A 20,873-nucleotide genomic window follows, 5' to 3' on the forward strand; every position below is an offset into this window, starting at 1 on the left:
TGGATGGAGGAGGCAGTGGGGTTCTGTCTGTCCAGATCGCTGTTACTGGGTTCTCAGCAGGCCACTCACTGAGGCAGGAGGAGCCAGGTGGAGTGAGTATGAGTATCATTTCACAGAGGCAGAAGCAGGCTCAAAGGAGAGAATGGCCAGGCATTCGGCCTGGCTCTTATATCTCCTGACATAACCAGACTGCATCTCCCAGGAACTGGCTTTTTTGGTATGGGGAAGGAGGGTGACTTCAGTTCTAAGGGAGTCTCAGAGAGCTGACTGTTCCTAGTCACCACTTGGGTTCACAAGCCCCTACCCACAGGGGAACCCAGAGTCCAATGTGCAGCCATCCCCAAGGGTCACAGGGACATAGGACACTGCTCCCCTCTGCTGTGACCTCCACCATGATGCTATGGTAGCTGCAGTATTGACCCTGTGCCACCCAAGCAAGCACTGAGAGTTGAGGGTTCCTCATCTGCATGAAGGCTCTCCCCTGGTCTGTATGTGAAAAGCACCCTCTAGTGGTTAATTGTAGACATTACCGTGACAGCTTCCTGGAGACTGAACTGGTGCCGTTAAGAAAATGGATTCAAAGACAAGGATCAGATGGCTCAACATCTCTGACTGTGCAGGGCCATGTAGGCTTTGGTGGGGAAATCGCACACCTGACCCTGAGGTTCTTATATCTGATAATGTAGAAGGGCTGGAGAAAGCCCAGAGCTGCACCCTACCAGGCAGAGGTGAGGTGGCAGAGACAGCAGGGAAAACACAGGGAAGGTAGACAGGCAAGGAGCTGTGAAGCATTCAGAATAGAAGGACTTCCTGGAGGGGCATCCATGGGCCACGGGAGGGTCAAGGGTAGAGCCAATGGTGAGGGACAGGGGGCTCTGGATAGAAGGAGACCATGTGTGAGAGAAGTTTGTTCCAGACACCATGTGACAGGTGTGTGGGGGACAATGAAGGGGCCCCAGGAAGATAGATGTAGAAGTAAGAGAACAAGACCTTAAACAAGAAGAGATTGGGTAGGATTCTGGGGCCAAGAGAGCCTGGAGGAAGGGTCCCTCAATGTTCCACAAAAGTCACAGCTGGAGGCTGGAGAAATGGCTCAGCAGTTAAGAGCACTGGCCGCACCTAAGAATGGATAAGGAAAATGTGGTACATTTACACAATGGAGTACTACACAGCGGAAAATATTAATGACATCTTGAGATTTGCAGGCAAATGGATGGAGCTAGAAAACATCATGTTGAGTGAGGTAACCCAGACCCAGAAAGACAATTATCACATGTAATCACTCATAAGTGGTTTTTAGACATAAAGCAAAGAAAACCAGCCTACAAATCACAATCCCAGAGAACTTAGACAACAAAGAGAACCCTAGGAGAGACATACATGGGTCTAATCTACATGGGAAGTAGAAAAAGACAAGATCTCCTGTGTAAATTGGGAGCATGGGGATCATGGAAGAGGGTTGAAAGGAAGGGGAGAGGAAGGGAAGGGAGCAGAGAAAAATGTATAGCTCAATAAAATCAATAAAAAAAATTTAAAAAGAGCACTAGCTGCTCTTCCAGAGGATGCAAGTTCAATTCCCAGCACCAACATGGCAGCTTACACCTGTCTGTAATTCCAGTTCTAGGGATCCGATGCCATCACACAGACATAATGAAAGCAAAATACCAATGTATATAAAAATGAATAAATAAAATATTTTTTAAGGAAGTCACAGATGAGTTTAGAGAAAGGAAGGGGGTGAAGGTGAGGCCAGCTCTGGCTGCTGTGGGCAAGGCCTTTGGCTGTGAGGAGAGGAGGATAAAGGACCAGCTCCTCCAGTCAGTGCACACAGAGCTTATTCTGTCCTGCCTGGGCCCAGAGCGAATCTGACAGTGTCCACACCAGCATGGTTATGGAGATCACCTCTGTGTGTTTGTCTTACTTGATGGACTCCCTATCATGATCGTGCATTTATTTTGGAGTCATAGTTATAAAAACCCGTGAGATATAAGATGATGGAAGATAAGGTGGAAGTGGGAGCAGAGCTCAAGGACACTGTCTCCAGGACAGAGAGACCTGAGCCCCTGAGGCTGAAGGGCAGAGGCAGCAGGGAGCTAACAGGTTGGGTGCTGGCTTCAGACAGGAGGGAAGTAGGCAAGGATGTGGCTGAGTCTCCCAGAAGTCAGAGAGCTGTGGCCATTGAGCCTGTGGGCCCAGGACTGAGGTAGGCAGTTCATAATGCTCTCCACAGAAGCTTTAAGAACCTGCCACACACATGCGCAGAGCACCAGAGCCGGGCAGCCTGCAGCCTGTGATGGGATCCTGCTGACAACCTGCCCTCTGACTCTAGTGGCTCACTATGTGACGGACCTCTCCCCGCACTGTTGTAGGACTCCCCTCTCAAGGCCGTGCAGATGCTTTGGGTGAACCTCATCATGGACACGTTTGCCTCCCTGGCCCTGGCCACAGAGCCGCCCACCGAGACTCTGCTCCTGAGGAAACCTTATGGCCGCAACAAGCCACTCATCTCACGGACCATGATGAAGAACATCCTGGGCCATGCCGTCTACCAGCTCACCCTCATCTTCACCCTGCTCTTCGTGGGTGAGCACCCCCCTCTGTGGCCAGGCCACCAACTTCCGGACACACCCTGGCCCACATCCAACATCTGGCTTTTCACATGCTGCCCTGCTTTACTCATGGGGAAACTGAGGCATGGGAGGAAAGTGTCGATTGCAGCACACAGGGAGCCAGAAGCTGCCATGCCCTGTCCCAGGCTGGCCGACCTCCAGGCCAGCTGTAGTGTTAAGCACACACCAGGCAAGGTGCAACATCCAGGACCAATGAAGCCCTGTTAGGCCCTGAGAGCCGAGGCCCTAGGCCAAGCAACCTGCCCCTCCCCTGACCCCTTCTAGCAGCTTCTCCTTGCCCCAAGAAGATGTCTTCATGGAGACTTTCCTGGGGAGGGACACACAACCTGCTTCCTGTCTATTCCTTCCTCAGCTCCTCCAGCCACTTAGAGAACCAAGTGCCTTAGCCTATGCCTTCGTCAGCTTCCCTTCATTAAAATGAAGTCCCTGAGATCATCTGGACTCTCGGTGTAAGAGGTCATATTCAGATGATACCATTGTTTTAGGCCAGTAACAAGACAAGGGCACACAGATCTCATGGCCAGGAAGCAGAGAGGTGTAGGCCCAGGCCCCTGATGGCCTGAAACCTCCCACCAGGCTCCACCTTGTAGAGATTCACCTCCCTTAGGGCTAGAGATGTGGTCGAACCTTTGCTCAGTGTGTATCAAGCCCTTGGTTCTATCCTAAGCACCACAAAAAGGTCGTGATGGTGCCTGCCTGTAATTCCAGCACTCGGGAAGCAGGGGCAGGAGGATCAGAAGTTTAAGATCATCCTTGGCTACAAAATGAGCTCCATGAGACCCTGGTTCCACCACCTCCCCAGAGCACCATAGCCTGGGCACCAGGTCTCAAATACGCGGGTCTCTAGGACACATTTGCTTAAGCCATAGTGACTTACCTCAAGGATTTGTGTCCTCCCAGTACATCCGTAAGGAATGTTACTGTGCAATGCATGTGGCAACAGAAAAGGTGACAGGCCCCAAGCCATTTATCATTTAGGACAGTGGTTCTCAACCTTCCTCATGTTACCACCCTTTAATCCAGCTCCTGGTGCTGTGATGACCTCCAACTATAAAATTATTTTCATTGCTACATCACAACTGTAACTTTGCTACTGTTTTGAATTATAATTTAAATATCTAGTAAGCAGGATAACTGATATCTGACCCCTGTAGAAATGTTATTTGACCCCTAGAGGGGTCACAGGCCACAGGTTGAGATCCACTGATCTAGAGACAGGATCAGCTCCCTGAGCAGCACTACGGGCTGCACTCGGCCCCATCCCCTGCCTTAGCCTTGCCCTGCCCTCTGGCTTGGCAGGTGAAAAGATGTTCCAGATCGACAGCGGGAGGAATGCGCCCCTGCACTCACCCCCCTCGGAGCACTACACCATCATCTTCAACACTTTCGTCATGATGCAGCTTTTCAACGAGATCAACGCCCGCAAGATCCACGGCGAGCGCAACGTCTTTGACGGCATCTTCCGGAACCCTATCTTCTGCACCATCGTTCTGGGCACGTTTGCCATCCAGGTACCCAGCCCCCACCTAACCTGGGCTGGGCAAGGCGGTGGCTCCCCAGCCCTCTGTGCCATCTCCGTGTCTGTCCCTCCAATCTCTGACCCGCAGATAGTGATCGTGCAGTTTGGTGGGAAGCCGTTCAGCTGCTCTCCGCTCCAGCTGGACCAGTGGATGTGGTGTATCTTCATCGGCCTGGGAGAGCTCGTCTGGGGCCAGGTCAGCGTGGGAGAGCTGGGGGGTGGACAAAAGAGGCCTTGAATCAAGGGAAAAAGATGAACAGCAGGGTTGGTCCTGGCTGTGATATGTCCACACCAGGGAAAGCCATCCCCAAAACGGGGCATCATAGCAATTGAGTTAGTCCAAGGCTTCAAATGCAGGCCATGTGGGTACCAGCACTCTGATTTTGACCTTTTATCTGTATCTCACTGCTGCTTGTGATTTCTATTTTAAATTGTAGCAGTGTGCTTTAACTTAGGTTTATGTCCAAAGGCAATGCCATGTTACTGGCATGACTTGCCTTAAGTAGAAGCTTATGAAAAACTTAATGTAAGGAGCATGATGCTAAGGCTCAAAACCTGAAGCCAGCATGCTGAAAGGGGGATCATCTGGTGGTATCCTAAGGGTAGTGACCTGATGGCAAAAAGCAGGGATACATCCTGCCATGTTACAGGGTGACTTGGGGTGTGCCTATGGTCTCTGAGCATCTCCTACATTGAAGGTCTCTGATGGCCACTCCATCTTCTTCTACCTGGTTCATTCTCTACATCTGCCCAAGTTCTAGGCATCCATGTACACTTCATGCATGCACCACATCCACACACCACACACCATCACATTGCTGATAGCTGGACATCTTAGTTGCCTGACCCAGGACATGACATAGGAGAAGTGTCTTTGCCCATAAACTGAGCTAAAAGGACTTTATTTCCAATATGCCCAGACATTCAGGAAGTGGACTCATCATAGGTCTAAGATGATTTCCTTCTTCACGTTATCCCTAGGCTAGAGTAAGAAACTAGCACACATTTGTAATCCTAGCACTCAGGAGGTTGAGGCAGGAGGACTGCACATTTGAAGGCAGTCTGGGTTACATATCCAGACCCCATCCCAAAAGAATAAAACTAAAAGGAAGAGAAGATGGCGATGTTGTGGCTACTTGTATTGTGGTTCATTCCTTTAATCCCAGCAGTGGCAGGCAGTTCTCTGTAAGTTCAAGACCAGCCTGGTCTACAGAGTGAGTTCCAGGACAGTCAGGGCTACACAAAAACAAAACAACGAAGAAAAATGCACTAAATTTGATTAGGACCCTTCCTCTGTTTCCTGGGCACCCTGGGACCTGCATCCTGAGGGGTCCCTCAGCATCCAGGGGAGCAAACTCACGAGCACTAAGACTGAAGCACTGACCCCTGAACTTCCAGAGAGCCCGAGCACGAGGTGAAGCCCTTGCCTGAACATGAGGGGCCTCTGATGTCTGACTCTCAGGCCTCAGCATGGGGGACAAGCACTTCAGGAAGAATTAGAATGAGTGCATCCCACATATATCCTGCCTTCAGGTCCAGGACACCTTGTGCTTCCTGAGGGCCACTCACAGAAGGGTCTGCACAGCAGGTACATAGTACCTGCCTGGGTCCTTAAACCCCAAAGCTACCCCAGCCTTATCAATAGGAGTCCAGAGCTCAGCAGGGGAACATAACTTGCCCTCAGTCACATGACCCAGGTATTCCTGAGGTATACCAAGTCACAGCAGCCAGTTCCTCAAGGCCACATTGTCTCACTCTCTTCTTTGTGTCCAATAAGTGGAATAAAAAGACTATTAGTAAGAAACAATAAACCAGGCGGTGGTGGTGCATGCCTTTAATCCCAGTACTTGGGAGGCAGAGGCAGGTGGATCTCTGTGAGTTCGAGACCAGCTTAGTCTAAGCTAGCTCCAGAACAACTAGAGCTGTTATGCAGAGAAACCCTATCTTGGGAAAAAGAAAGAAGAAGAGGAAGAAGAGGAAGAGGAAGAAAAGAAGAAAAGGAAGAGGAAGAAGAAGAAGTCCACTTAGAATGGGTGACAGGTTATAAGTTATAAGGGGAGCTTAACATGTGACTAGGAGACAGATAAGCAGAAAAGGAGGGAATGGGGCCGAGAAGAAAGTCCTCAGTCCTGACCCTTTGCTGGGTACATCCCTTGCAGGTCATTGCCACCATCCCTACCAGCAGACTTAAGTTCCTGAAGGAGGCAGGGCGGCTCACACAAAAGGAGGAGATTCCTGAGGAGGAGTTAAATGAAGACGTGGAGGAGATAGACCACGCAGAGCGGGAGCTTCGCCGTGGCCAGATCCTGTGGTTCCGGGGCCTGAATCGGATCCAGACACAGGTGCGGGGAGCTCCTAGGACTGGGCCAGACTTGAGGGTGTGACTAGCGTGTTCCATTGCACCCTCGCACTCTGATGTGAGGGAGGGTGGCCATAGGAGCCATGTCCATCATACGGTCTCAGAAGAGCCCTCAACAGCCCTCCAGCCACAAGTGCACGCACACATCACTTCCGCTGCACAAGCAGAGTACAGCCTCAGGAAGACCATTATTTCCTCAGACTAGCCGGGGGTAGACATGAGTCTCAGCCACCATGGTTTTCTAGAGGGAACCCTGAGAGAATGGGGGTGGCTAGCAGGGCTGAGGTGAGTGAGGGTTCTATTGTGGCTGGGTGGCTACCAGCAGGGGCAGACATTATGAAGGGAAACTGACAGCTAGGGAGCTACAATCACCTCTCCGAGCATTGCCCTTGACTCTATCCAGATGTGGAACAGAGGTTAAAATCCCCATACACAGAGGCACACATGCGAGCCAAGCTTACCCGTGAGAACATATGAGCACAGTGCCTGCCCAGCGAGGAACAGGCTTCTGCCTCAGAACTAAAGCTTTGCAGCCACTGTGTGACCCGTGGTGGTACAGGAAGACCACACACGTGCACATTCCATGTACTCCCAAGGCCCCCGTGCCTGGGGCAGGTGTAGTTGATGATTGTGCTGTAGGAAACCAAGAAAGACATTGTCCTCAGATCCCTCGCCCGAGCAATCTGAGCAAGTGACGCATGGATCAATCACTACATTTCCGTGGACTGCAGCAAACCCCTCCACTGGGGTTCCCTGTAGCCCCTATTTCCTGGGAGGGTAGGCCTCGTAGTCCTCACACCTCAGGAGGACTGTAGTCCCCTAGTGATTGTAGTCCTGAGTGGGTGTGAGTAACTGAGTCTGCCCTCCCTGAACTCTGGTGTGGGCCTGGTACTGTGCCGCTTATACCTCTACCAACTGCATGGCATTCCTTAAGAACAAGAAATACGACTTGCCCAAGGTCACCTAGCTAGAAATAAGGAGAGCCAGACCTTGGCCCAAGATCCGTACACCCCAAGGTCTCACCCCATCACTCGGGCTCTATGCCTGAAGCCACTCTTCTGTTCTGATAGCACCTCCACCCCAATCCCTGGGCCACTATTGAGGGAAGAGGTCACACCCCATTCCCCCTACCTCCCACCCCTGCTTGGGACCCCCGGGGCCTACAGCTGGGTCCAGAGCTGAGCAGACGTCTTTCCGAGCCTTGGAGTCTGTCTGGCATTTTTGTTTTAAGTGGTGTTGTCCTTGTCGCCGTGGCTGCGGCTGTTGTGTGACGTTGCACCCGTCAGTTGTGTAGCTGTGGTGTTCGTTTCTTCTCGCAACTTGTCTCGTTCTCTCCTCCGTTGCAGATTGAAGTAGTCAATACTTTCAAGAGCGGGGCCTCCTTCCAGGGGGCCCTGCGGAGACAGTCCTCCGTCACCAGCCAGAGCCAGGACGTAGCCAGTCTCTCTAGCCCTAGTCGCGTGTCGTTATCCAATGCTCTTTCCTCTCCGACCAGCCTTCCTCCTGCTGCAGCTGGGCGTGAGTGTGACTCCTTACCGCCTCCGCTGGCACCACCAACGCCAGCTCCTGGGCGGGCAGGCGGGCAGGGGCCGGGATTCCAGAGGACATGGGGGGACAGGGGTCACTGTGAGGCCCAGGGGCTGAAGGGCCACAGCCACTGAAGACAGTTTCATTGGTCACGAGTCCTCAGGCAGTTGTGGGGTTAGCTGGGTGTCAAGTACTGTAACTAGCAGCGGGTCACAGATCTGAGTCTGTTAAAGGATCACACCATAGTCAAGAAGGTTCTAGAATCCAAAGGGTCCCAGTCTGCCTCAGCACCAAAGGCCAGAAGGTACCAGTCACCAAGAGAAGCACAGAGAGCTCCTCACTCAAGTCTCTTACCCTGTCAGGAAAAGGTTGGCCTATGAGGGAAGAGGTCAGAGTTCACTGACTGAGGTCTTGTAGTCAGCCAAAGGGTTAATGTAGATCAAAGTGTAGAAGCCTCGCAGGGGTCACAGTCTCAGTGGGAGCTCAACACAAGAGGGACCACGAGCCGAGCAATCACTGAAAGTCCAGTGTCATAGACACAAATTACAGACCAAGGAAACCACAGCCCTTCAGGATCTTGGTGTCCCTCCCTTGCACACTGAATGTACCAGCTGCTTTACTCACCCTTCCCCCACAGAGGGTGGAGCACGCTAAAGTCCCGACACCTTCCTGGAAGAGACAAGGCTCCTGTTCCATCCAGCTGATCTCAGGTCGAAAATGGTGGGGCACACACATCTTAGCAGGGTGACAGCTAGTCCCAAAAGAGCTGGTCTAACTCTGGTATCCTTTTCTTCTTATCTGAGAGGTAGCCTGGGACTCTGAGCGCCTCTTCATCTTCCTTCGGCCAAGCACGTCTACCCCTACCACCACCTTTGACCTAGGGCTTCTCATCCTTGGCTCTGTCTAAATCTTTGCTGTGCCTCTCCAGGGCCTTGGGTGCCTCCATTCAAACCTTCCCAAAGTACATGGAATCTTAGTTCCGGCCTCTTAACACAGACACAACGTGTGTGCTGCCCTAGCCAGCCTTCAGGGTCTTTGATGAGAAAGACTCCATCTCTTGATGCATTTTAAATGGCCCCACCCCATCCCAACCCAGAACACCCAGCGTCACCCCTCCCTGCCCCCGTGAGCAGGGAGGATGTGTGCACAGGTCCAGGGTTCTTCCACTGGAACCCTCCAGCAGAGGGCACAGATCACTGAGAGCCCGCTGATAGTCAGTCTGTGCTGGTGTCCCGCTACCATCCCATGGGGACTGCCCTCCTTGGCATACACGATGACAAGGAGGCTGAATAGTGGTCTCCCGTTGTCATAAAATGAGCCCAGATTAGACAGAGGCACAAGTGAGCACATGGTGTCTGCATCACCTTTGGGAGTGATCCATGCTCAGCTGGCCTTTCCTTACTCCCCACCCCATCAATCCAACTCTGGTCTTGCTTGAAGCGTAGCCACCAGGTGTTCCCATGGAGACAGCCCTGAGCTCTGACTGCTAAGATTCTGGCTCCAGGGCACAAGCTCAAGCTCAGTTCCTTTTTTATCTTATTTTATTTTTTTATTTATTTTTTAGACAGGGGTTTCACTGTGTAGCCCTGGCTGTCTTGGAACTCACTCTATAGACCAGGCTGGCCTTGAACTCACAGAGATCCTTCTGCTTTTGCATCACCCATGCTGGCATTAAAGGTGTGCACCACCACCACCTGGCCAACAAGCTCAATCTTTTATTCATCCTGGGTCACCTCTTTCCTTAAGCAAAGTAGTTTGCCCTAGGCACAACAGACATCACTTGGCGTTCCCAGGCACCCATGTGTCCTTGAAGGGCATCCTTTGCAGCCCCTCAGCTTAGCCCTCACGTGCTAGAACTGAGAGCTGTCCTCTCATCTCAGTGGCTTTCTCAGCCTTCCTTCTGCACCAGGGTAAAAGTCATCAAGGAGGCCGCTCCTGACACACTTCTATAGACAGGCCTGTGTATCCCTGTTCTCTTGCTTCCAGACAGACCCATCCCTCCTTCATTCCGTGTGACCCTAACTTTGGAGCAGTCATTGGAAGAAAGTCTACCTGGGGTTATACCAAAACTCATCTACCATCCTGGCCATGATCCTTAATTCCCTCTCGGGGCTGAGAGAGAAAGAAGCCAAAAGCAAACTCAGCTCGCTCACCCAGCCTCCACTCTGTCACTTCCCTAGCCTCCTTAACAGTCTCCCTCTGCTCTGAACTCCAGTTTGTAATTCTTAGTCTCCTTGGGACCTCCACTGGGTGTGAGGTCTCAAAAACAACCTAACCATTCCTTAGCAGGGTGCCCTGGCTCTTAGGAGGACTGCCACAGGTTCAAAGACGCATTTGGATCTCCAAGATCACAATTGGATGTCACGTAGACATCCCCTTGTCCTCTGCTTGGGTAGTTTCTGTACCATCACCTCTTCTGCTCTTCTGGGACTCTGAGGACCCTCTAGATACTACAGAAGCTTCCTTTAGAGGTCAAAGTGCTTTCTTCCCTTAGGAAGGTATGACAGAAAGCAAAAGGGTGGGTGGAACTCGGTCACCAGACTCTCTGCAGGATCTCCCCGCATGCCTGCTAAAGGAAATGCCTGACTCTATGTGCCCCGGAGGGAGACAAATCTCTCTCCTTTGTGTCTTTAAGAGTTGATCAGATAGAGCCAGGATGGGGAAGCTTCTGTTGGGGGACTCACTGTGCACCCCTCACAGCTGTTAGATGGCCCCAGGCAAACACTGCACACGGGGAGACATGGTCACTTGGGATGGGACCAGAGCACTCAGGAGAGAACCCAGGAAGAATTGCAAGCTTTTCTCATCCCGACTCAAAACTGAATTTGGTTCAGAGATCCAAGAACAAACCACTGATGCCAGGCATTTGAGCTCCACCCAACAGCTCCACTTCCTTTACCTCACGTATCTCACCTGAGGAGAGGAGTTTCCCAGGGTAGCTAGAGACACCACTTGGCCAAGACACAGAGCAAGGGGACCAGCAGGAGTGTGTTCTGAAGCCCCCTCATGCTCCACTCCACATCAGTCTCCAAACAGGCTTGACTCCATAGCACAGAGGATGGTATTAGATCTGGGAGCCAGTGCTGGTGCCCAGAGCCTTCCAGAGAGGGAGCACCCTTCCATCACCCTAGGAGTGGGGAGCAGGGAGGGTGTATCTCCTGGTGTTCCTCTAGCCCACAGAGGCATAGAAGTGGTGCCTCCCCACTGGTCATCCAGGACAGCACCAGCCTCATTCATCCAGGCCAGCCTCCCCTTCTTAGCCCCTCGGATCCCTCACCGTCTCAAGCCATCTCTGTCCTTAGTAAGTCTGAAGAGGCTACACATTGAACACTTCAGCCTCACTATGCCAAGGGTGAGACTCTTCACACACACACACACACACACACACACACACACACACACACATGCACGCACGTGCAAACACATGCACACATGCACACACAGTCCCAGGTGCCCCCATGTCCCCTTTAGACTTGGGTTTCAAGAACTGCCAGCATGTGGTGAGGAGCAATGCAGACATGGCAAAGAGGAAAGCTGGGTTTCTCCTTAGCATTCTGGTAACTGATTTGGTGCAAGCTTGGGTTGGCAAGGAAATGGCTTGCTTCTGGGGGGACCCTAGAACTCTCCACTGTCTGAATATTCCATGTCTTTGTTTCCTAGAGGGCTAGAGAACCCTGGACACAGAGTTCAGCAAGAGAGAGTGAAATTAAAAGAGGTTGTGAGTCTTTAACCTTGAGCCTGAAATGAATGTGAATCAATCCCAGACTCTTGGCTTCCTGGAAGCCGGGTAAACATTCGAGTATGCGGAGCCCACCTCAGAACAAGGCTTCTGCCTCCCCAGAGACCCCCAGGCTGTTGAAAGCAAACATCCCCAATCCCACCCACTGGCCCCACCTTGTTCCCTGGCCCCACGTTCCCATGAGTCCACCAGTCTTCTCTCCTGAAATCCCTCTTTAGAGCAGGCAGGCAGGAGAGATGAAAGAGATTTTTGCTTTTGCTTTTGCTTTTGTTTTTTTTTCTTCCCTATTTTTTTTTCCATTTCAGCTGCAGAGAGAACCGAAGTGGAGTCTTGAGATGGCTATGTCGGGGTGTCCCGAAAAGTCTTGTCCCCACAGTCCTGTCCAGAGCAGTTCATTCTTTCTGTTGTCTCCATGCCAGGGGGAGGGTGGAGGGGCCTCATCTCATTGTGTGTTGTCCCCTCTACGTTGTCAGTCACATGACAAGGGCCTGCCACCATCCCCTAACTCCCTTCATATAGAAAGCATTCCAGCCAGCCAGTGTCTTTATGGCAAGTCAGCCTCAGAAGGCTGAGCGCCAGCTGGGACATTTACACTCCCATTTTGCAGAAGAGGAACCCAGCAGCTGGGTTTTGCCTAGAGTTTGTTTGCCTAGCCTGCAGAAGACCCTGGATTAGATCCTTAGTCCCTCCCTAAGAAAACCAGTCGAGAAATGGAGGTGGAGAGAGTGAAAAGTTCAAGGTCATTCCCTGATACCAGCCTGGGTCTTATGACCCCTTAAAAGCAAACAACAACAACAAAAGACAAACTAAGGCGACACCACTTTTATCATTGTTTTTATTTATTTATTTATTATTTTCAAGGGTGCAATGGCCCACTTATCAGATCATAAAATACAAAAAAAAAAAGTCTACAGAAGCTGCACAGGGAATCCAGAGACAAAGTTAGTTGTATCACAGAACACCAGCACTCAGCCTGCCTGGCTCCACTGGCTCCAGCTTGACAGCTTTCCTGGATTCCAGCAAGCGTTCTGGGGTGGCTAGTGTATACAGAGGAGACAGGACAGACTGCTCTTCAGAAGGCAAGCAGAAGCTGTAGCTTAGAGAAGGCTGATGGCAAAGGAGGAGAGTTGACTGGGGAAAAAAAGAGACAGCACAGCCCAAGCAGGCAAGCGATCAATGCCAAGTTGAATTCTCATCGCTGCTGTTGACTTAGCTTAGAAACAGAAAGTCATCCTTCGTCTGTGACACAGCCTCAGCAGTCAGAGTCATCTAGAAGTTTCTTCTGGGAACAGGGATTTCCCTAACCACGGCCCACAGAGGAGCTCCCTGGTATAACTGAGCTCTAATCTGGAATCCAAGAACCTCCCCACGAATGTCTCTGACAGGCCTCCTGTCCCCGTGGCCAAGGCCATGTGACCCTCAGCTATCAGTGACATCAAGCCATCTTGTGTTTTCTCCTTTGCCCTCTCTGAACCAACACTAGAAAGAGAACAGAAGACATCTTTTTTCCAAGTCCCATAAGTCCCTTGAGACACAAAACATGTTCCTGTCCTTCTGCACCCTGTAAGGCAATTTAGAACACAACCAAATACATTCTGTGGTTCTTTACAGCGAAGGAATGAGGAATGGCCAAGCCAGGACTTCCACCTGGTCCTTCCTGATCCAAATCCAAGGCTCTTTGTAGCCTTGGAGACCAGAGGCCGGGCTCCTCCCATTTTTCAGAGGAGAGAATAAGAGCCTGGGGACCTGACATTCCTGGCTTACCCACTATGGTGCAGTGCCAAACCTCCCTACCCTACCCCAACTTCCCAAAACCTGAAGGGAATCTGAGAGTTGGCTGTCTACTTCCGGACTGTGTCTTTTGGTTTATGGAGATTTTTCTCTTTCTTTTTTTTTTCTTTTTGGTTTTGTGTTTTCAGAACACAAACAAAGCAATAAATCCCAAACTCCAGGCAACACGGGCGCCCCTTAGCAATCTGCAATGGCTGGCCAGGGCTTTGAGCCCATACTCGAGTGTTTACCTCCCAAATGCATGAAGGAAAGAGGCGCTGGGCACAAACAACTTTGTTCACATTGTGCAGGCTTCCAAGTGTAGCTGTGTGTCAGTGTGTGTGCGTGTGGCCCCTGACCCCTGTGGCATGCTTCCTGCCCCCAAGGTCCTGTGTGCGCTCCTCTGTGCTTCCTGGCTGCTGCAGCCCTGCACCTCAGAAAGCCTTCCCTGGCTTTGCTTTGCTCTGCTGCCTCAGCTTCGTGTCCCCTTCTCTGTTTGGCCCTCGTGTGTCCTCTCATCCCACCTCATCCAACTGTCTCTCCTTCCTGTTCCTTCTCTGTGTGACCCGTAACCTGTTCCATGTGGTTTGGTTTCTTAACTGTGTGTGGTTTTTGAAGATTCACTTTTTTTAACAAATAGACTCTTTCCTACCCCCCACCCCCAACCTTCAACCCCCACTCCCTGCATGGTCAAACTCTGCTGTGACATTAACAAGGCTCAGTCTCTCACTAGGTCGGGTGCCCTTCGGAGTGGACCATGCTCCCGTTTACAACTACCCAAGCATCTCCGTGATGGTGCTTCCTACAGTCCCCACTAATACCATAGTTCTGACCCAAACCAAAGCCACTTAAAAACCAACTCATGGATGCAACCCCCAAGCCCTCTACCATCCATCCCCATCGATGCTCATAATACCAGCGACTGTGGATCCCAGCCGCCCGCGTGCCCTCCCTTCCCCCAGCCCTCCTCCGAGTCCCAAGGAGCGCCCAGCCAACTCCTGACCCTTGTGTTTCCCTTGCAGATCCGCGTCGTGAAGGCGTTCCGTAGCTCTCTCTATGAAGGGTTAGAAAAACCCGAGTCTCGAACCTCCATCCATAACTTCATGGCTCATCCTGAATTCCGGATCGAAGATTCCCAGCCTCACATACCCCTCATCGATGACACCGACCTGGAAGAAGATGCCGCGCTCAAGCAGAACTCGAGCCCGCCGTCCTCGCTCAACAAGAACAATAGCGCCATCGACAGCGGGATCAACCTGACGACCGACACGAGCAAATCAGCTACCTCTTCAAGTCCAGGGAGCCCCATCCACAGCCTGGAGACGTCGCTTTAGCTGAGGCCCCTGTCGCCTGGCCACCCTCATGGACCTGCCGCCATCCGCCTCCGGGCGCACACCCTTCCAGGCACCGACTCCCCGATGCAGCAAGGAGCACTGGGCAGAACACACACAGCAGAAAGAGAACCCGGTTCCACCCACAGACCCTTTCTCTGGCTGCCATGCTGTTTGAACTCTTTTTCACTCCTAGGTCACGGGCAGGGTTGCCCTGGGGTCATCTGGAGCAGAGAGTGGCGTGGGTTTTGTTTTGCTTTTGTTTTTCAAAAAATAATAATAATTAATTAACTAATTAATTATTTTAAAAAAAAAAAGAGCCCTTCCAGGCTCCAACCCAGACACCAGACACGGACCAGCCATGCACCCGCCGGCCACCACTACGTCCCCAGCATGAATGTACCTGGACACTTTCAGTCCCCTCTCTCACTTGGTTCTTGGAGGGTTGGGGAGGGGAGGTTTTTGTTTGTTTTCTTAGGCGGGAACTGCAAACAGACTGCTGTTCATTCAGTTCACTGGTCTGTGAGGTTTCAAATGCTTGCCCAGCATGGTCTCAGATGTCTAGATTAATTTAATAACTTTTTGAAATCACAGAGTAGGTTTGCACCAATGGAACCCAAGAACTCCACGGACACTCATGAGGTTATATCCGTTTCTTTGTATCTATATCAACGTATACTTCTTGGAGACTGTATACGTGTATATAGATAAGTAGATATTATATATATACATATATATATATATACATGGATATATAAAGTTCCTTTGCCGGCATGTTGCCTTGTTTCTGCTTAAATTGCTCTATTTTAACTTATGTCCTAAAAGAAGAATGTAATTTGTTTACAAACCTGTAGATAATGTCTTTGGATATTTGTGTGGTTTAAGGACACTGGTGGCTAAGATGCTTATGAACAGCTCGGCCCAACAGACACATCCCCCTGGATTGCATCCTTGAAGTTTTACAATAGCCATGCTCTGATTTTTGCCTGCTATTTCCGTTCAATAACGTCACTACTGTGGGAAGCTCAGGCAGAAAGCCAATGGCTCCCAAGGATCCATCCTGAGGAGCTAAGCAACACGCTCCACCGTAGACAAGGGAGAAGAGGAGAGAAGGCTTCCCGGGTTTGCCACACGCCTGACCACCCAGGTCCGAGACGCCAGCGTCTGCAGTGCACCGGTAGAAGGCTTTTCTCTCAATGAAACTCGCTTGAGTTTACAGAGAGCAGTTCAGAACTGAGTTGTCTTTGGCGCTGTCTGTGACTCGAGGTAGTGTTCACATATTACAAATGCTATTGTGTTGATTTTTTTTTTAGTTAGTAATTTAAACATTTCTTTCCTTATATATGGCAGCATAGGCACTGCCGACACATTGGATGAGGGTCGGTACGGCTTGCTGCTTTTGTTTTTCTTTTTGAAGAAGAATAGCCTTTTTTCTCTGCACTATTTAGATCCGAATGAACCTTATGATGTGTACATTGAGATGTATTCAGTGTGATTTTTAAACCAAATTGTCTTCCTGTAGTCACAATATATACTGTAGCCTTTTAACAGCAAGCCCTGCTTTCCCAGACAGAAAGCCATTCTGATATCTTCCCATATCACAGGTGAGAAAAGGTGGCTATCCCCTCCCCAACAATAACAGCACTAGTAATCCCACTCGATAAGAGCTTGTCTGTCGGCCTCTTAACTGCTAAGCACTTTGTGGGTCTCAGCTTTTTTTCATAAAAGAACTTTTGTATTTAATACAAAGTTTGCTTTGAGACTTTTCAGCATACAATCTTTTTCCATAAACTTGTACAGTGCAAAAGACATTTTGAATACCATGATCGATGATGTCCCGTGCTTCGAGGGAAACCAAACACTTCCCGCCTCACTTGTGAACGCCATCCTTCACCCCCACCTTCCCACAATTGCTCCTCGCTCCTCAGTCTGGCCCCCAGCCCTCCTCCAGGCCCAGAGACCTCTTCACTAAACAAGATGACAGCCACTTGGGAAAAGAGCCATAGTCAGCTGGGAGGGCCCACGTCTGGATGGCTGTGAAAAAAACTTGAGTTTTGGTTTGGGGTTCAAAGTTCGCCCATCCCACCTGGCCACAATCTTTCTGTCAGGAAGAATGTCTTGAAGGAATCAGTGTTTCCAGGAGAGAGAGCTGCCTCTCCAGCAATGGTGGACCAGCCCTAGATGTACTGCTGGATTCCATACAGACACTATCAGAGCCAGCCCACGGTACCCCTCCAAGGAGGGAAAGGAAATCTGGGGCCTTGGAACAGGATAGGTTTTTGGTTTGGAGTTTGTCGTTGTTATTGTTGTTTGGTTGGTTGTTTTTTTTTAGGGGGGACTCCTTTGTCACATTTTTCATCCTGCCCTCCATTCAGTCATGCCTCTATGACCGCATTCCATGCCACCAGGGTCCTTGGGCTTCGCAGCCAGGCCTCAAGGGCAAGCAGAAAGCGGTTCTCAGAGTAGAACCAGCTTCTCCAACAAGAAGCAGAGGAAACTAGCAAGGAGGCCCGACATTAGCATCAGCTTCCCGGTGTCAGGAATGAGGGGCAGCTCTATGCCCTTTACCCTCACGCTCACCCTCAGTCATCCACACACGCATACACCTACACAGGAGATGGTTGGTTTATCAGAACCCACTGTAGTACACAAAGCTTGCACTTCCGCGTCCTATATCTAGCAGCATGGGGTACGTTTGGCAGTTCACCCCATTAGGGGGTCAATAATTTATGACCATTCATCTGTTTTTATGAATTTTTTTATCTAGACAATAATTGTAAATAAAGAATTCACCGTCTCTGCTCATTTAATACTATGCAATGGCTATGCTTTCCACGGCTGAATCTTCTGGCTCACACATGTGCTTCCGGTGTGTCTATGGTATTTAAAAAAAAAAAAACAATCAAACAGAACATAGCAAACCTACTCTTTTCTAGTGTGGGAACTCCCCCTTCTTTCCTGTCAGACTAAGTGCATCTATCATCAGATAGATGAGAGACAACACGTGAGGCCCCTGCACTGTGGCTCTGGATACCCCAGAGTCACCTCTCTGTGGAGGAGGGTAGGAAGACTCAACTTGCCACCCACAGTTTCCAGGATTCAGGAGCATCCCCCATTTCTCCGCCCACCCTTCACTCCCAGCCTCATCCCAACCACAGCACAGAGCCCACTGGAGGAGGATGCCCTCCTTTTGAAAGTGGATGTGGCACTGACTACTCCCAAGTCAGAACCCACCCTATCCTGGGTCCTCTGGTTAATAAAGAGCCACTGTGTCCCCATGCCTGTTGAAAAGCCACCTTTGCCACCTCCTGATGTCTTATATAGGCTTAAACTCAATTCTGGAGTTCCTCTTTTGTCCCCTCATCTGCTGTCCCCTCTGGCCACGTGTTTTAATTATTGCCCCTCACAAATATTTCTGTATGTATCTCCCCTCACATCTGTTGTGAGGAAACGTTAAAACTTTGTCAGACCCTCTTCCTTCTGCCCTTTTCTTACCCCTCAAACTGAGCCCTGTTACTCTATGTACCCTGCTCCGACCCCCATTGCAATCACTGTCCCATCAGGACAGACAAAACAGCATCCTGAATCCTGGAAAGCCCTCAACTTACCTGTTCCCTAAGCTCTGAAATTTTTAGGAGAGGCTACCAAGCCCCACCCAACAAGTCACCTCCTGGGGTTGTGTCAGGGTAGGTCCCCATGTGCCCCTTGTCTGGACAGGAAAGGGGGACCTCTCCCAGACCCTGTACTAAGAACATTCAGCATCAACCAGAGCCATTCTGCTGGGGGACAGTTCCTGTCTATCTTTTCTAAACTGGCTTTTGGTTATTTTATTTCGGTTACTTGAGGGTCACCTCTTATTAATTCAGAGTTTTAGCATCTTTGGGATACAAACATGTGTTGCCTGGATATCTTGGCACCATTGGTCCCCTCCCTACTTGCTGTAACTATAGGAGGCTGCCAACTAAACCACGCACTGACGAGCCTTCTGCCCACCTCTCTCCTGTTCGAGTATCTGAAGCCTCACCCTTAGAGAACCCTAGAAGCAAGGATACTTCTTGAAGCACCAAGACCCCAGTGAGATGTTAGGCATCTTCAAATATTTTCCAAGGTCCAAATGAAGCCCTCTGATTTAATATATAGATACAACTCACTCAAGACATGGGACCCTAGGCCCTGGGTTTGAGGCTACTTGGGGCCACCTTGCAGGCCCTCGGTCTGTTTTGTAATGTCTGTGGTGCTCTCCCTCCAGGGCCCTTCCTCTCGGGGGTCACCACACTTTGCTAACTCTCGTGTGCACATCTTTTATAACAGAGTAGCGAGGGAATGGTGCCGCCTCCAGCTTCCACAAGCTGCCTGGGCTCTGGGGGACTCTGGGACAATCGGGGCTGGGAAGTGACTGTGCTCTTATTGTACACTCTTTATTTCTCTGTATCTCTGGCTTGTGCTCTTTGTAACTAACGGGATTTGTCTGCCTTTTCAACACTATACTAAGCAATAACAATAAATGCACACGTGGAAACGCAGGCATGGTAAACATCCCAAGGCCTTTTTCCGCAGGACAGCTGGGTCCCCATTTTCAATGGATTTGGACTTGGGGAAGTTGAGTCTCTGGTTGGGAATGACATTTTGCCCTAGATTATACCGTGAGCTCTACCATTTGAGGGACCTGTCATTAACCACTAACCCATCTCAAAAAGAGACTTGGGAGAAGGGGGTCTCAGGAAGAAAAGAAGAATCACTCAGAGTATCAGGGAGGTGAAGGGAACAATTGGAGGAGGCTGTGAATGGCCTGACTGTGGTCTGGGATAAACCGGAGGAAGGTGGAAAGCATGGGCACAGATTATAGGCGGCACCCGCTAGTGATGAGGAGGGAAGCACAGAGCAGCCTGGTACCCTAGGGTTTTAGTTTGCATTCTATTGATGGGACAAAACATGATGGCCAAAAGAAACTTGAGGAGGAAAGGACGCGTCTGTCTTACTATCCAATCAGTCTCTCACTGAAGGAAGTCGAGGCAGGAACTCAAGCAGCAGGGGGGAATCCGGAGACAGGAACTGAAGTAGAGACCATGGAGGAGGGCTGCTCACTGGCTTGCTCCTCGTGGCCTGCTGTCTTATACTTTCCAGAACCACCTACCCAGGGTTGGTGCCAAACACAGAGGACTGGGCCCTCCCACATCAATCATTAATCAAGAAAATACCCCAACAGACATGCCTATGGGCCAGTTGGATGGATGCAACTTACTCAATGAAATTCCCATTTGTCAAATTGGCAAAACCAAAACAACAACAACAAAATAAACAAACAAAAACACCTAACCAGCACACCCTCACCAGTAAACTGAATTTGGCAAACCTCTCACAGGTAAGAAAATATGCCAGACTGAGAAACAAATATCAATTTATACACACAAAATCCCAGCTCTTCCCAAGCTGACCTGGCCCCCAGATCAAATATCAGTGGCCTCATCTAACTTCTGACCACTGTTTCAGTTCCAAGGTTAATTTAATACAACATCAACTTTCAGAGTAGGTATTATAGGCTGAGTATCCTGAATCTGCAAATCTGAAACTTTCTGAGTGCCAACATGATGCCACAAGCAGGAAATCCCACACCACCTAAGTTTGCTTTGGGCACAAAATTATTCAAAATATGGTCGGGTGGTGGTTGGGGCACACTTTTAATACCAGCACTCTGGATGCAGAGACAGGCAGATTTCTGTGAGTTCCAAGGCCAGTCTGGTCTACAGAGCGAGTTCCAGGACAGGTTCCAAAGCTACACAGAGAAACTCTATCTCAAAAAACCATATATATATATATATATATATATATATATATATATATATATATATATATATATATATATATTCTGGCTATGTGTGTAAGAGTATATAAAACGTATGTGTTTGTAATCAGACTTGGATCCCATCCCAGGATATCTCACGGATATGCAAATGTTCACAAAATCAAAATGAAACATTGCTGGTCCCAAGAGAAGAGA

At 50.0% G+C, this 20,873-nt stretch overlaps 1 protein-coding gene across 14 annotated transcripts in view; it reads left to right on the forward strand.

Annotated features, from left to right (window-relative positions):
- The window catches only part of Atp2b2 (ATPase plasma membrane Ca2+ transporting 2), a 320,698-nt gene extending 303,008 nt beyond the window's left edge, over nucleotides 1-17,690 (forward strand). For 7 of the 14 annotated variants that reach the window (XM_075983151.1, XM_075983148.1, XM_075983150.1 and 4 more), the window contains 5 exons: nucleotides 2,370-2,583; nucleotides 3,930-4,141; nucleotides 4,238-4,345; nucleotides 6,309-6,491; nucleotides 14,567-17,690. In XM_075983151.1, the coding sequence (XP_075839266.1) occupies nucleotides 2,370-2,583; nucleotides 3,930-4,141; nucleotides 4,238-4,345; nucleotides 6,309-6,491; nucleotides 14,567-14,878 (1,029 nt within the window). In that variant the 3' untranslated portion in view covers nucleotides 14,879-17,690. Of the gene's footprint in view, nucleotides 1-2,369; nucleotides 2,584-3,929; nucleotides 4,142-4,237; nucleotides 4,346-6,308; nucleotides 6,492-7,854; nucleotides 8,027-11,695; nucleotides 11,751-14,566 lie in introns of all 14 variants that reach the window. The other 7 variants (XM_075983146.1, XM_075983152.1, XM_075983153.1 and 4 more) reach the window with 3 other exon arrangements.
- The last annotated feature ends 3,183 nt before the right edge of the window (nucleotides 17,691-20,873 follow it).

The sequence above is a fragment of the Microtus pennsylvanicus genome, chromosome 8 (assembly GCF_037038515.1).
Source record: "Microtus pennsylvanicus isolate mMicPen1 chromosome 8, mMicPen1.hap1, whole genome shotgun sequence".
Taxonomy (NCBI): Eukaryota; Metazoa; Chordata; class Mammalia; order Rodentia; family Cricetidae; genus Microtus; species Microtus pennsylvanicus.